The sequence below is a fragment of the Python bivittatus genome, unplaced genomic scaffold (genome assembly GCF_059951505.1).
Source record: "Python bivittatus isolate LINGU-HERP-01145 unplaced genomic scaffold, Pbiv_v1 ctg000330_np1212, whole genome shotgun sequence".
NCBI classification, from domain to species: domain Eukaryota; kingdom Metazoa; phylum Chordata; class Lepidosauria; order Squamata; family Pythonidae; genus Python; species Python bivittatus.
In genome coordinates, this window is record NW_028277058.1 from 54,064,607 (window position 1) to 54,081,281 (window position 16,675).

At 41.2% G+C, this 16,675-nt stretch overlaps 1 protein-coding gene and 1 long non-coding RNA gene across 5 annotated transcripts in view; one reads left to right on the forward strand and one right to left on the reverse strand.

The window, feature by feature from the left end:
* The window catches only part of PDE3A (phosphodiesterase 3A), a 250,210-nt gene that overhangs the window by 156,321 nt on the left and 77,214 nt on the right, over nt 1-16,675 (forward strand). For 3 of the 4 annotated variants that reach the window (XR_015796282.1, XM_088141334.1, XM_088141336.1), the window contains exon 2: nt 7,744-7,794. The exons of the other annotated variant lie outside the window; for it this stretch is intronic. Coding sequence is in view for 2 of the 3 variants with exons in the window: in XM_088141334.1 (XP_087997460.1) it covers nt 7,744-7,794 (51 nt within the window). In the remaining variant the exon portion in view is untranslated. The remainder of the gene's footprint in view (nt 1-7,743; nt 7,795-16,675) is intronic. 4 annotated transcript variants of the gene reach the window in all.
* On the reverse strand, nt 6,826-9,883 carry LOC112540976 (uncharacterized). The gene is made up of 3 exons (XR_003085012.2): nt 9,794-9,883; nt 8,906-8,962; nt 6,826-7,440 (listed from the first exon to the last, which is right to left on the reverse strand). It is a non-coding gene; the product is annotated as an uncharacterized LOC112540976 (long non-coding RNA).

A 16,675-nucleotide genomic window follows, 5' to 3' on the forward strand; every position in this document is an offset into this window, starting at 1 on the left:
AACCCCATGCTCCTTACGTGGACTCCCTCCATTTCCCGTTTAATGACCCGCGCATATTGGATTATGACGACAACTGGACTGCCTGCATTGCTGTTGCTAAGCAATGCGGTCATGTGACATACGCTTTACAACCACATCATTTAGCAGTGGCAATCCTGGTCCCAACTGCGGTCTTAACTTGAGGACTACCTGTAAATGCAAAGTGCTATTAATTTGGCCAATTGATTGAGATCAAGTGGTGGAGGGGCCAGGGTATGGCTTGCGGAGCGATACAGTATGGTTGGTTGAACTTGAACTGAATGGACCAAAATAGGAAGTACTTAGTAGTAAATACCTCAGGGGTACATACATACATACATACATACATATTGTCATGGCAAAAGTGAGAGTTGGTGACAGGCCATAGGAGATTTTTTGTGAAGAATGTTGAAGGAGGTGTGTGATGAGTGAAGAACAGTCTGAAGGGTCTTTGGATGCTACCTGGACTAATGTCAGACTTTGGGAGCTTTGTAGTGGCTGCTGGAAGTGACAACATTCAGAGTCTTCAGGGTGACTTGAGCAGAAGGTGTGCAAGCCTCTTTCTCTTTTAGGAAAGAGGGCACAGGATGCATGCGATTGCAGAGAGGCTGAAGAAAGAGGGCATGGGGTGCAGGCAATCACAGGGAGGCCATGGAAAGAGGGCACGGGGGATAATTTATAGCACATCACCAGCACTGAGACAGTGCTGCTGGCTGGGCAGACAGAAGAACCAGAAGTGAGACAACTAGTTGTTTGGCTTAGCACTAGGCTGGAATCACCAGTGCATCTGGCTCCCAGTAGGCTTCTAGATACAATTCAAGATGCTGGTCAAAGCCTTTAATGGCACAAGGGCAAGTTATTTGTGGGACCATCTGCCTCCAGTTATTTCTACCTATCTGTAATGGTATGTGGGAAAGACCTTGAGAAACAGGGTGAAGAGATGCTGCCTAGGGAGCAGTCAGATAAGAGACAGCAGAGCCCGCAGCTGGACAGTGGGCGGAGCAAGAGGCTCAGAAAGGACTTTCCCTAGCTTCTCAGACTGTAAAGGAAATGACGGGAGATTGGTACTTTCAGACTTGCAGGATTCTGTTAAGGTAGGTGTACATAAAGTAGAATTAGCTCATCTCGTGTTTCCTGTCTGGTCTCCCTGGGAAGGCTGACACCATCCCACTAGATATGACAGGATGGGGCTGCTCCAGATCCCTCCTGTTAAAAACTGGGTTATATGATGGGGCTCGGGGGGCATGTCTTCTCTGTCACAGCACTTGTCCTGTGGGACAGGAGATGAGGTGAGCCTGTTTTAAGAGGTTTATTTGTGTGGCTATATGAGCTGTGTAAGGTGCAATGTGTTCTTAATTTCTGCCTGGTTAATTGTTGCTATGTTCAACTAGCCACCCAGAGTCGCATGGCAAATGAAGTCCATACAAATTGAGTGAGTGAGTGAGTGAGTGAGTGAGTGAGTGAGTGAGTGAGTGAGTGAGTGAGTGAGTGACTGACTGACTGACTGACTGACTGACTGACTGACTGACTGACTGAATGAATGAATGAATGAATGAATATTTGACACTAAAGAAGTAAATGGCTACTTCTATTACCACTCAACTCAGGCAGAGCATCAAGTCTGTTTTCACAACATGATAAGCCATGATTAAGCCTCAGGAGGCTGGGTTCACATTTCACACTAAGACCAAACCAGTCAAACCATATAATGGTTCAGCCTGATGTACAAATCCAGCCAGCTTGAATTTATTTAACCATGGCTAAACATGGCTAACCAGCCTTTTCTAACCTTGTTGGGAAGTGTGTTGGGACCATGAGCATAGCAAAGGCTGGATTGGACTTAGTTCTATGTAGAACTTTACGGCCCCTTGGAGGCTAGAGTGCCTATTTAACCCTCATCCTTCTTCGTCAGCCCATTTCGCCAGATGCAGGGAGAACAGCAAAGTGCCACTGAACAGTTTTTATGCTGTCATATGTCCCAGATTATTGTCCCTAATTGGTACTGAAGACTTCATCACTTAGCTGCCTTTGCACTTTGGGAAGAAAAATGGGGTTGAGAAAGGAGGCGTCCTGGGTGATTGTTCTGAAGCTGAGTGGAAGGACATTGAATAGACCCTTTCCATAAGTGTCTTTTTGTAAACAAATTTAGTTCACATCTGGAAATGTCTTTTTTTAGCCATTGTGATTTATTTGTCTTTCAATACATTTCAGCTTTATTGGGGGGGGGGGGTTCCCTCTCGCCTTCTCTCTCTCTCTTTCTTTTCTCTATCCTTGTTGCATTGCCTTACTCTAAAAAAACCCGGGTGTTTTTGAGTGGGCCCATCTACAGTTAGCAAATTGAAACCCATTTAGTTTGGCCTTCAGCTAGCCAACTGGGGCAAAAGAACATGACACCAACAGAGTCTATTTCTAGTATGAACTTCCAAAAGATTCTTGATCAGAATTAAATCCTGGAGTCATATCAGAGACCATGTGAAGAAGGAAGCCATTAATTCTTCCAAATTGATTATATCCCTTTCTTAACCAAGTGAAATCTTATTCTTTGTATTGCTCAGACAAAATGTCCTTTTTTTACTTCAGCACTACCTTTTTTCAATGGCTCAAATGGTTGTCCCCTTTCCATCTAAGCCCTTGCAATAACGGTGTGACTTAAGCTGAACCGAAAGATGTGTGACAGGCCAAGGGTCATTTGTTGACCCTTGTGGCTGATTTGTGGGCTCAGAACAGGCTGGCAAATCTGTTAATGTGGAGTCCTTGGGGTTCTCTGAGCTTGGTTGTTTTCTTGTAAACGTTTCATTATCCGGCTACGTAACCTCTTCAGTGCTAGCATGCTTCTGTTGAAATCTGTTAATCTGGATATTTTGGCACTGAAATGCCAAATCAGACTCTTCAGGGGTGGCATATCATAATCAAAATGTTGTTGTCTTGATTCCCTCTTTATTCAAAGGAGGTCCCTAGCTTATGAGTGGTTGAAGATGGTCCTTTCATAATCTAATAATGAGCCGATAGCCCACTAAGCTGGCCTTCCCTACTGAGTCCTAGAAAGTACAATATTTGAGACACCACATATCATGCTACAGCAGCTATTCTGAGGCTAATATCTTCCAGATTGTTGTGACTTTAAATCCCAAAATGTATTCAGTTGATCTGGAATGTAGGTGATGCATTGATCTAAGACGGGTCATATTATTTACTCTTGCCTCTCTAATTCTTTTTAAAGAGAGGAGGGAGATCAGAGAATTACGAGAAGGGATGCATGGATATCAGGCAAAAGAGAGAACAAGAAAAAGATGGGAGAAGGTGGGGAAGGAGAAGACAATGTGAAATGAAAAATGACTCCTGAATAACTGGTTAGAATGAAAGGGAGGGCTTAGGACAAAATTGATGACCAGAGAACTCTTCTATGTTGGTTTTGGTAATCAGTCAGACTGCTGGAAATTGAGCATGTGTGTGCATTTGCAAATAATTGGTTGAGCAGTCAATGTAGGACATCCTCTTAACGGTTTATTGGCAACAAATCATCCCTTCTTCCAAAAGTTTCTTGGTGTCTCTCTCACCCCTGCATGCAAGAACTCAGATTTCAACTAAAGTCAAACACAGTTTACATCTTGGAAATAGGATAAAAAGGTCATACACTGCCATGAGAAAAGTCCTAAAATATGTAGTCTTTTTCCCCCCTCTCCCTTCCACCCTGCTGTCTTCCAGCACCAAACATGATCTCATCCTTTGACTTTTTTTGGAACAGAGATCACTGTTAGAAGCCTGAAAAAATTTCTTCACCATGAAGCATACAAAAGGTTGCGTTTCTGATTTGTGCTGTTTCCCATGAACTGCTGTGCCCAAGCATGGCTTCTTTTCTTAAGAGCTTGCTCCATGACTCTTCCACATTACTGTTCATTTCTCCTTGTTATTTGTGTCATTTATGCAGCATTTCCGTCGTGTTTTATCATTGCAGTCTGAATTTCCACATTTAGTATCCACACTGACAAATCACATCATTGGCCGCATTTGCGAACAACAGTCACCAATGAACAAACAGTGCATTGACTCCTTGAGCTACTAATTTTGCTCCTTCTGGTTCCTCCTACCAGTGGACTCATTGAACAGATCTGGAAGACTCTTAATAGTTTCTTTTTAATCTTTCTGTTTTAAAGTGTTCTTATCCTACCCTTCTAATGCATCTCTCACGATGGCTTACAATATTTACAATCTGTGCAAAATCTAAATATTTAAAAAACAGACAGAGGCAGGAATAAAACTGAGGTAACTAGCCTTCCCAGAATTTAAAAGTTTTGATTCATCAGCAGATCACCACCAAGAAGGGTACTGGTGTAGCTCCCTGAGGTAACAGATCATAGTTTTGGAGAAGTTTCTGAAAAGGCTGTTTCTCTGGTCTCAGTCAAATGGACTTCCATTGCAGTTGAGACACAAAAGAGACCTCACCACCAGTCTTAGACAACAGGTAGGCTTTTATGGGAAGAGTTAGTCCTGGAGGTCTGCTGGATTGAAGAACTGTAGGGCCTTAAAGAACAGCAGTACTTTTTAAATTGAGCCTTACTTGTGAGTCGTTTCTGTACTGTCTCACGTGAACCCAGGAATCCTGATTTGCTTTTCCCAGAACAAACCATAGTCTGAAATCAATCCTGGCAAGGAAACCCAGAGAGAAATTGGAGCACCTTGCATGTAGGATGGAATAGCAGTTCTTTTGTAATGGTATGTGGGAAAGACCTTGGGAGATGGGGGGAAGAGATGCTGCCAAGGGAATGGTCAGATAAGAGAGAGCATAGCCTGCTACTGGATTGTGGGCAGGGCAAGAGGCTCAGAAGGGACCCTCCCTAGTTTCTCAGGCTGTAAAGGAGACAGGGTAGGATTGTACTTTAAGACTTGCAAGATTCTGTCAATGTAGCTTTACAATAAATAGAATTAGCTCATCTGGTTGTGATTCCTATCTGGTTTACCCCAGCCTACATCAATATTGCAAATCTAAAAGTACAGTCCTCCCCTCTGTCTCCTTTACAGCCCAGTCCTCCTTTAGGGAGGGTCTCTTATGAGCCTCTTGCCCCACCCACTATCCAGCTGCAGGCTATGCTGTCTCTTATCTGACCATTCCCTTGGCAGCATCTCTTTGCCCAGTTTCCCAAGGTCTTTCGCACATACTGTTACATCTTTTTCTGGTGGTCTGCCCCTTCCCTAGGTCTTTGTTCCTGACCACACGGATGCTAAAATGAGAAAAGTGTTTTGATGTCACAATACAAGCTCCACCCTTTTGTACTTGCATTGTGATGATGATGATGTACATTTCCTCAGTTGCTCTGCCTCCTCCCCCCGGGAAACCTATCTATCTATCTATCTATCTATCTATCTATCTATCTATCTATCTATCTATCTATTTATTTTAATGTCAGTGCAAAGGTTTTGATGGAAAATAAGTTAGTATACTTTTCCTGAAACACATATTTTGGAGTACATTTTTATATATTGTTGGTGCCAAGGGTTCCTTCCGCATAACCAACAAGGACATAAGCTGAAAAACAACATTCCAGCTTGCACGTTAAGCCTGCACAAATTAAGTTGTTTCATATCAGTATTTATAAAAAAAAATAAATAATCAAGCATTCCAGCTTGTGATATATAGACTACCAAGAATAAAGTGTTTACTCAAGACCTCTAAAGATCTCTTCCCCTTCCCTTAAGCAGTAACATTTGCAGGTTGTTTTCTGGGAATATCTGAGTATATTTCCAGTCAAATTGTAAGTGTACAGTGGATCAGTCAGTTGACAAGATTGGTTGCCTGATCAGTCTGCAAACTTTATCAAAATCTGCTCTGGAAATAACTTTGAATTTGAACATTTAACTGCAAGATGTCAGAAAACCTTTCTAATTGGAAAAGACAATACTAAACTGATAACGTTACAGAGTTTACTTGAGGTTCCACGTCACCAGCATTTGGAAATTGTTTGGTTGTGCTGCCAGAAATGATTTTTGTTTGATTTAAAAAACAGATGATGATGGTGATGATGACAATGACTATTAATCTTTACATCTCAGCACTTTTCCTCCAGCAGCTTAAGGTGTCATACTTTCCAACCTATGGGATGCAACAAATTTGTCAGTGGGCAGGAAATTTAGCCTGGGCAACTGGTAGGGCTAACTATACCAGGTTTTTTCAAGAAGTGAGATGGACAACTCACTGATTCTTTGGTGTTGTTTTTGGTTTTGTTGGATGTTCTGTACCATATGAGGGTGGTGATGATGTTGGCTAACTTTGGAGGGTTGATAGATACCTGTAGAGGGCATAAAGAATGGCCTTGAAGGACAGGAGGAAGAGGTGCTATCAAGCAACCATCAAATAAGCAGGGCCAAGAAGCTGATTTGAGTAAATGTCTCAGACAGGCCCCTCCCTAATTCATACAAACATAACATGTGAGAGGAGGGCAGCATGTTCAGTCTTGCAAGATTTGGTTACTGTAGCTGTTCTAATCAAAGTACTTTTAGACCTATATGGCATTAGTTTCTTAATCTGGTCTACCCTATAGGGCTGACAACACCCCTGAATTCAGCTGCCTGAAAGCATTGTTCCTCCTTCCCTCTCCACAAATTTTTAGAGTTATTCATTTATTGTATTAGGGAGTTTTGCTGCCAATAAGCCTTGGCGCATGAACCATAAATATGAATGGACATGGTCAAATATTTTGTGAATGGCTTTTATTAAAATGAGGTTTCAGTATAGTTTACAAACATATCATGTTTAATTCCAGCTAGGATTGCTTGCCTTTGAAAGCTGTCTGAAAATTTACATTGGTTTCCTTTGACCTTCCAGAATTTTGGCTTCACCCCAAACCTTGAATATGCCATTCCATAACTCAGAAACTCCCCTGAATGCTAACCAATCTGGGTGGGTCAGGGGGAACCCACAGAAATTCCTCTTGGGGTCTGATGATACAGACGAAAGCCAGGGAGGCGGCAGACTATCAGGAGTATACATTCCTAAGACTCACACATACTCCTTGTTTGTTAGGCTTCACACCAGCCAGGGCAATAAATCTCAGCTTTCCAGAAACTCAGCCCTGCATTCAGGAACTAGCTAACAGCAGAAACTTCATAGACATGACTCAGCTGGTTAAATTGCTTTAGTGCAGACAAGAAAGTCATATGTGTGCAGAAGATCTGCCTTCTGTAAAACACAATGTCAAGCCCTCTCTCGCATCTGTGTGTATGCATGTGCATGCATGTCTCTGTTTCTCAGCCCCAAGGTTTAAATCCTGGGCTTTTTCTTCCCACTCCTTTGAATTAATGGACTTTGGGCTGTTTTTTTCCCAGCCTTGAGAGTTGGACAGCTCTGTTCCATGTTTTTCTGATGGTTCTGTCCAGACTGAAAATCATCGGTTCCCTTCTGGCAAGCATCAATGTGCCACTTTTTAACTAAAAAAAATAAAAATAAAAGACATCATATACCATTCATGAGACCAACAGTCTTTTGTCCTTTAAAAGCAATTTTGAAAGTAAGTTAACTTCCATCAAAGCTGAATGTGCATAGAAAAAAATAAAATCCATTAGTAGTTATATTTTGATATTGACATATTTTCCATATGTGCAATCACATCCCTAGATTTATATATAAACATAGCTTTGTATATATGCACATATAGTGCAAATTAGTAGTAGTAGTAGTATTAATGCTGCTACCATGACAGCAATTACTCCTATTCTCTTGTCTTTCTGTAGATCATGGGACATTCTGAATGGGATCACAAACGAGGACCGAGAGGATCTCAGGTCAGATTTTGAAAGATTTTTCTGTGCCTGGCTAATTAAGGATTGAAGAGTATTGTATTTTGGGGCCAAACTTATGCATAGCTAACCAGTGCCTCAGTAAATTATGGTTATTAAATAGTCATCTAGGTGTGCTTTTTAATAAGTTTTCATGATCATTAACTTGTTGTTATTTATTATTTTTATCCCTCTCTGCTACCATTCTCCTTCAAACTGTTTATAGCAGTGTTGTCCAAACTTGGCCACTTTAAGACGAGTGGACTTCAACTCCCAGAATTCCCCAGCCAGCCATGCTGGCTGGGGAATTCTGGGAGTTGAAGTCCACTCGTCTTAAAGTGGCCAAGTTTGGACAACACTGGTTTATAGGATCAGTGTACAGCATGCTGGCTAAGGCATTCTGGAAGTTGAAGTCCACACATCTTAAAGTTGCCTGGTTTGAAAAACACTGCTGTACAGCAATGCAATATAGTGATAGTTAAAGAAAACAGATTTCTAAAATATGTGCAAATATCTTCTCCTTTCTCTTGTGTTAGGAATCTCAGTTTTTTCATTGGTTAGATAGGCAGAATTCAGCCAACTGGCCAAGTTACTCTTGTTCTCTTGCTAAGTATATTTGTGAATTGCAGTAACCCCAAATATATCCAGTAGATATATATGAACTTTGGGGCAATTCACAGAGGTTAATGCGAAGGCTTCTGATTTTGGTGTGAGTTTATAACTAAGCACAGTTCAGGCAAAGTAATAAAATATTTCTCTGTGTGTGTGTGTGTGTGTGTGTGTGTGTGTGTGTGTGTTATATGAGAGAGTATCAGGCCTAAAGCAATATAATAAATATAAAGAATTTCCTAATACCAGCACAATCATAATAGAAATGTTTATAGAATAAAGGCAAAGAAAGTTCTTCTGGATTCATAAAGGCTGATGAAAAGAAGTATTTTAAGGGCCTTTTTAAACTATTTATACTTTTGGGCCCCAGAGAGAAATTTGTTAGAGGCCTATAACATTGGGATGGAGTGTGCAGGCCACATCTAATCTATAGCTCCCTTTTTTTTAAAAAAGATCTTTTGTAATACCTCATTGTCTTCAAGTGTTCATGTCTTATGGTTGCACGTACCTATGATCAGAGATCAGTTATCTGTTTCACATTGCAAACAATTTAAGAAAAGGATTCCTGGGGAAAGAGCAAAAATATAAAATTATTTCAACAGGATAGTAAACTAGCTAGATTATTCTATATCCCTGACAGAAAATGTATATTTAAAGCTAGCAGTACCAAATTTAAACTAATTAGCCCCTTACAACAATAGCAGTAGAGAAGAACTCAGCAATATTTTGTGAATTGCCAGAAACAAGCTGTCTACTAGGAAGAGTTTGTTCTTCTTATTTGACCTTCCAGGACTGTTGAATAGCAAAGGCATTATTAGATTAGTCTGCGAAGCTTGATAAAACGAACATCTCAGTAGGACACGTGAGACTGACTCAGTTGCCCATAAACGATTTTGTGAAGGCATTATATCTCCCTTCTCATGCCAAAGATGGCAGGGCATTGATTCCGGCCAGGGAGAAAGATGTTTTGTGAGGGACACAGAAGATCTGATGACATACTTGGCTAGGGTGAAAGGTCTTCTGAACAAGCCACCAGCATGATGGTAAGGAATTGTATTCTGCTGTTTCTGGAAATAAGATTCAAGGATACCTGGCTTCACTTCTTGAATTAGCTCTCTCAAACTCAGGTGAGATCAGAGAGTGGGTTAAGGGGTTACGATGGCTAAAGTTTGAATCTGTACCTTTTTTCCCAAGATGATACAGTCTGTTTTGCATGTATACTTCAAAGTTATATATGTACTTCAAAGAACAATACAATGCCATTGTATGTGTATGTGTGTATCTGCATGTCTTACACATACTGTCAGCCCCACCAGGTAGACCAGACCAGGAAATCAACTCCACAGGAAGGGTAAAACTGCTTTTATTGAGAATGGCTGTAATAACAGAATCTTACATGTCTGATTGTCCTGGACCTCCTCCTCCTCCTTATACTTCTGTGAATTAGGAAGGCTTCTGCCTGAGCCACTATTTCCATCAAGTTCATCTTCTTTACTCCATACACATTGCTTGTCTCTAAATGGAAAAAATGCTTAAAAAAATCTCATATAGCTAAAGTCTAATATTCATGCTATGATTGCAAACACCCTGACTTTGGAGTTACTCTAACTTGGGCACTTTTCTTAGTCTATGTGTTCTTTTTCAGCTGTTAAGAGATATTTGTATTTATTGATATGGGGCCAAGAGTAGTTGCAGGATCTGCCAAGCTTCCAAGGCAAGTTCCCATTTGAACTTAATTGTGACCCAGTTCTGGATTAGAATCAATCAGGGGCAGACTGTTGGAATAAATAATCTTTCACCTTATTGTCATGATCCATCCTGCTGGCCCAAGAGTAAGAACATTTATGTAAGGGCTTCAGCTAGACTTTTAGTGGAATGGTGGGGTTTTGGGTGAGCCCATGATTAAAATTCAGTTTTGATCACACTTGATTAACATTTAAATTTAATCTATTTTAAGGGGGCAGACTCAAAGCTTGAGAGTGATAGAAACATGGTCAGGGAATATCTCCTTCTTCTGAATAAATTTCAGTCTCCAAGGCCAAATGAAGTACATCCTAGGGTACTCAGACAACTGCCTGATACTTCTGTCAATGTTTATATATCATCATCATCTTTGAGAAATTATGGAAAACTGAAGATGTGCGAGAGGCCTAGAGAAGAACTTATTGCATTTATCTTTAAAAAAAAAAGGAAGGGGAGGATTCAGGGATCTGTTGACCAGTCTGTATGAGTTCAGTACCTTGGAAGTTTCCGAAGCAAATTTTAATGAGATTGTATTGATGTATAAGAACCTGAAAAACAGTTTGTTAATTATTAAAAAAAAACCAGCATGGATTTATTGTTTTTTTAAGTCTTGTCAAACTTTTCAAATCATCAGAAGCAATCATTCTGCAGATAGTCCCCTACTTACGAACAGGTTACGTCCCAAGAGGCTGTTTGTAAGTCCGTTTTGTTTGTAAGTCCAACAAGCAAAAAAAAAAAAATAGAGGTGGGGGCAGGGCCAGCAGGGCGCAGCACGCTCCATTGCCGGGCAAGGCAGGAGACCTCCGCCCCCTCTCCTCCCTCACCTGGCAACGGAGTGTGTTGCGTAAACTAACCCTTTCTGGGAACTCCAACTTCAGTGCAAACCTCAAATGCAAACAGAATGCTAGAGAAGGTGGGAAAGGGTTAGTTTGTGGTGTGCCTTCCTGCCTTCTCCTGACTTCCGGTTCCAACTTCCGGCCCGGCTTCTGGTTCTGACTTTCGGGTCCATCCTGTTCGTATCAGTAAAAGCGCAACATGAGAGTTTGCAAGTAGGGGACTGTCTGTACTTTATTATATTTAGGGAGATCTTATGACCAGTTCTGGGCACCACTCTTGAAGGAGTCAGAGAAATTGGAAGAGGTTCAGAAAAGAACAAGGATGATCAGAAATTAAGTGATGGGCGTGTTGAGCCTTTAAAAAAAAATGGGGTGGGATTGAGTATGATAGCATTCTTCAAGTACTTAAGAGATTGTCACATGGAAGGTTAATGCCAGTTTAATGTCTCATTCTAAAGTACAGGATGTGGCATAATGGATATGAGTTATAAGAAGGTAGATTCCAGTTGAATGTTAAAAAAAACCTACTTAACAGTAAGAGCAACAGGACAGTGGACTCGAGAACTGGTGGGCTCTCTTCACTGGGTGTGTTCAGTCAGAGACTTTATAGCTATCTGTCAGGCACGCTTTAAACTGGGTTTCTGCTCTAAGCAAGGGGTTGGATTCAATGGCCAAAGTATCCTTTTCTAATTAAATATGTTGAATTTGGTTTCTCTTCTTCCATGTCGTTAATAATTTTCCCCTTGTATCATGCTGAAAACTACAACTTGGAAATAATGTTTTTAGGTCTCTGAGTACCCAACCCAGAGGTTGCATGTGGCTGTGGTGCTTCAGTTTGTGTACTCTTGCTCTAGGCCCGTGTTGTTCAAACTTGGCCACTTTAAGATGAGTGGACTTCAACTCCCATGGCTGGATGGGGAATTCTGGGAGTTGAAGTCCACTCATCTTAAAGTGGCCAAGTTTGGACAACACTGCTCTAAGCTAACTGCACGTTAATGGACAAAATGGTTAGCTTGTTCTTTAGGGCAGTTGGCTGAGGGATTCGTGGCCTGGGTTTAATCTTGGGCTATGATTTTGGCTTGTGAAAGTCGGAGCTTGGTTGTTTGTCTGAGCAGGTTTAATAAAACAACAAGTAAAGTCTTCTTGCCGTGGAAGTAGAGATAGAAATATGGTACAAAAGATGTGGCTAAGGTACATTTTTTTAGGTACAAAAGATGTGGCTAAGATTAGCCCACTGAGACCAGGGATTATAGTCAAGGCTCTCCGAGTCTCAGAAGCACCAACAAAGGCATTGTGTGAAGTATTGTGAGAACCACTTAGATAAATTAGAGCGCCATAACTGATGAAGAGTAAGGGCCAAATATTTTAAGATACAGAGAGTAATTTTAGGAGCTGAAGATAGCATTTTCTCCTCCCATTTTTCTGCAGCAATAACCCCTTGAGGATATACTAGTCTAAGAGATACTGGCTGGCCCCAAATTATCCAGTGAGCTTCCGTGGCTGGGAGTGAACCTGAACCTGGGTCTATCTGATCCTAGTCCAACAGTTTAATTACTGCACTACAGTGGCTCTGTTAGTTTTACTTCCTGCCTTGTTCAAAATGTACTACATCCTTTCTGAAGTTCTCTCTTTGCAAGTGGCAATGCCTAGCTGATCTGATCTGGACTCAGAGCTAAGCAGGGTTAGACCTCGTTAGTCTTTAGCTTGGAGGCCACCCAGGGATTCCCAGGTGTATAGTTAAATCAGGCAGATGAAAAAATGTTTCCAAATAAGTTAGTGGCAAAACACTTACAGTTTTGCCAAGAAAACTGTACACGCGAGTCCATGAAGTCATCTCAAGTTGAACTCAAAGAAGACTTGACTCCCCCCCCCCCCCCCCGCTGATATGATAAGTGTAGGGTGAATTTATGCACCAAGTAACAACAGTTCATGGCCATTTTGACATTAAGCGTAGATGTTCAGCTGTAGCATGAGTAAATCCAAAGTGGAAGGGTATCAATACGTGACCTTGCCTTTGCCCTGTGCAGCTGGCTTTCTTATGGACATTAGGTATTGGGCCTAAAGATCTCAAAGATGGCTATAAAGCTGTTTGACTTAACTCCTTTGCAAAACTCACTGCATTTGAGAACCAACTGGGTCTTGCATGTCAAAGAATTCCTGATATTTCAGACTTATAACGGAAACTTATCTAAACTCGGGAGGGGACATTAGGGCAATGTTGTCATGCACACCCATGCTTTGTTTTCTTTTATTCATTCATTTATAACAGTAACTTGTATGCCATGTGCTCGTCAAACTCTAGGCCACATTTATTTTATTGATTTGTTTATGAGCATACAGACTGCTTCAATAAAGCCATTTTAAGTGGTGTCAGGAGCGAAAAGCAGAGCCAATGCCACGTATAACAAAATACAACATTTTCTTTTTTTAAGAAAAGGAATTGCTACCCCCCACCCCCACCCCCAGTTAAAACTCTTCCTTTCTGAAAGCTTGACAGAAGAGGATTGTGTTCACCAATTCCCTAAAGCAGTGTTTCTCAACTTCGGCTGTTTTAAGATGGGTGGACTTCAACTCCCAGAATTCCCCAGCCAGCATGGCTGGCTGGGGAATTCTGGGAGTTGAAGTCCACCCATCTTAAAATTGCCAAGGCTGAAAAACACTGCCCTAAAGGTTGAAAGGATGAAGCTAGCTCAGAGGGAGGTTGTTCCACAGTGAGGAAGCTGTTGTCAAGAAAGTCATACTTGGGTTCCCGCCTGTTGTGGATTACAAAGTCTTGCTCTCTCTCTTTCTCTCTCTTCTCTTTAAAATCTCTCTACTTTCATTGAGGAATAGCTGAGCATCGTTTGGAACATTTCTTCTGCACTTGTTCTGCAAGTTCTTGTGCAAGTGGATGAAAGCAAATCTGCTTTCAGGATTTTTTCAAAGAAGAAAGACAGGACTTCCTGACCTTCAGTGTACACTTCTATCTCTCTACCTTCTGACACTTCTGCTAACTTCCAAAGAAGACTTTATAAGGAAGCTTCTCCCATGGGGCTTTTGCAGATTTGAGTGCTGATGAAAGATAGAACAGAAACACCACAGTAGCCTTTGTCCTGTCCTCCTTTTCCCACAACTAAATCTGCTTAAAAACACCCCAAAGAGAAATTGGAAAGAAATCCTCAAGCACCACCAGATAAATTGGAGAAAGAGACACCTCTTTTGAAGAGAAAGCAAACATCTGAGGAGTCACATGGCCAATTTTGGCACAGCTGGAGCATGGCTAGCGAAGGCAGCTGCCTCTTTAGATGAAAATTGAGTGCTTTGTACAGTGTCTCCCTTTGCATGAACATGACTTCATCCAAAGGTGTACAACCTATATTTTTTCTTTTGTTGAATGGTTGGAACTGCTGGCTTGATTTTTTTCTCCTCAAAAAGAACTGAAAAGCATTATTATGATTATTATTAATATTAAAACCAGTTTATTGAGTGTGCCATATACAGGATGTATTAGCTGCTGCAGTTCTGATACACTGGATTTGCTGAGTGGGTGGCAAGGCGTAACCCTGGGTCAGCAAGGAACAAGTAGTCCTTTTCTCGGCTTCCATGAGATGATGGTCAGCTAAAGCAGGAATGAGACGTATAGGTCCGGTGTATTCTAATTCATTTTAAATGTAAAAAAGCTCTCCATTATATATAACAGAGGTGCTATAATTTATTCTTCCCGTTCCTAAGCAACAGCTATTTTCAGTTAGAGTGCGTCTGGTGTTGTCTACCTACTTTATGCATCTATGAGGTAATTCATTAGTGGATTTTTCCCCTTACCTCCACCCCCCACACTCACTGTCTCTCTGGTCCCTCCATTCTGTTGAGGGATCTGGCAAATCAGTGAAGAGCGTGGAGAAAAACCCATCACTCCATTCTCTTCTTTGTGACACTTTTACAAAGACAAAACTTTGGGTTCCTTGGAGTCAACTTGAGCAATGTTGACCTAAGGATCAAGAATAACCCCTTTGCCATTAGGGGCAAAGGTCTTCAGAGGAGAAGTCCTCCTAAGCAAAGCAGGGAGCCATGAAACGTAGATCTTTGGTCTTGTTGAAACGGCGATGGGAGTCCATTCCAATCTCCGAACAGGTAGGGTGGCTTCATGTTACAATTCCATCTTGGCCGTCAATAGCTCCATGGATGGGAGTTTGAATCAAAAACTGCCATAGATACCTCTCTTGTGCTCAGAGTTAAGGGTGCCAGTTGATCATTGCATTTAGAGCCTGTTAATGTAGTTGTTCAGGTTTGGGCTTTTATAATACAGTTTTTGAATTGTGCAGTAGAAGCAAGGAATTCATTTTCTAGCTCCAAAAAAGCAAGCAAGCAAGAACAATCTTCACAATGCAAGTAGTAACGTTCGTTGCAAGGTTTTAAAAGCAGGTGCCGATGAGAATTGCGGACAGCTGAAAAATGGCTCAATGGTTTAGATTTTCTAAGGGGTCTTTGGCAAGAAACCCCAGATTTAATTTTGAGTTCACATAAATTGTACATTGAATGTATAAATAACTGCAGGTTGATTTTAGTGAATGGATGGTTTAGGTGTGTCTGAGCATCCAGAAGAGTTTGTTGAAAAGCAAAGACTATTTGTTTCTTAAATATATTATCATAATCCTCACCATAGTGATCATACTCTTAATGCAGGTTGCTGGCTATACTAACAACAAGAGAACAGACCTTATAATACAGGTATTATACTACAGCTGCAAAAATCCTAAATCTTTGGCTGCCCATCTCCTTAGAAAATTGGTGTTAATATCTAAGAAGTATGCTGATCTATTTGCTTTCGGTTCTTGTACAGAACGATGTCTAAAATTGTGGCCGTGGCTGCAGAAAGCTTTGATCTCTTATCTGAAAACTTGTTATGTGTACGCTAGAGACTGTGCCATTCTTGTTAAGAGCAGAGTGAAGTCCAGAATGCAAATGTTTAAAAGAGTGGAAATATTTTATATACAACAAAGAAGGCAGAAAATAATCTGTTAGATGAAACTATCTCTCCTTCCTTCCTTCCTTCCTTCCTTCCCTCCCTCCCTCCCTCCCTCCCTCCCATGTACACTCGTGTCATATGCTTACACAGCAATTCTGATTAAATTACACTACCACCCTCTATTACATCCAAAATGGAAGATTGCAATTTAATATTCGTTTACAAATCAGATTCAGAAGCCAGAATGAAACTCTTATTTCAAACTCCTCATCATTAAATTGACAATGAACTACAGCTTCCTGGTTTTGATGTAATGGGACACTGGTGTTTGGATTTAATAACCGATGGCTTATTCAACTGTCCAAATCAACCCAGTGTCCAACACAAGTATGATAAGGATCAGCTTCTGTGTCACAGCCACAGACTTTAACACCTGTTTGGGTAAAGTAGTTTATTCAATTGATGGGGGGGGGGGGTTTCCATTTCTAGGTTTGTGGTCAGACGGCAGCTATGGTAGTGACCACTATGAGAACTTACCTCCACATATCAAGGGTGCCACAGAGTGTAATGGTATGTGGGAAAGACTTGGGAAATGGGAAAAGAGATGCTGCCTAGGGAATGGTCAGATAAGAGACCGCATAGCCCGCAGCTGCAAAATGGCTAGGGCAAGAGCCTCAAAAGGGACCCTCCCTAGTTTTTCAAAGAAGACGGCAGGAGAATCCTACTTTCAGACTTGCAAGATTGATGTCAGCCT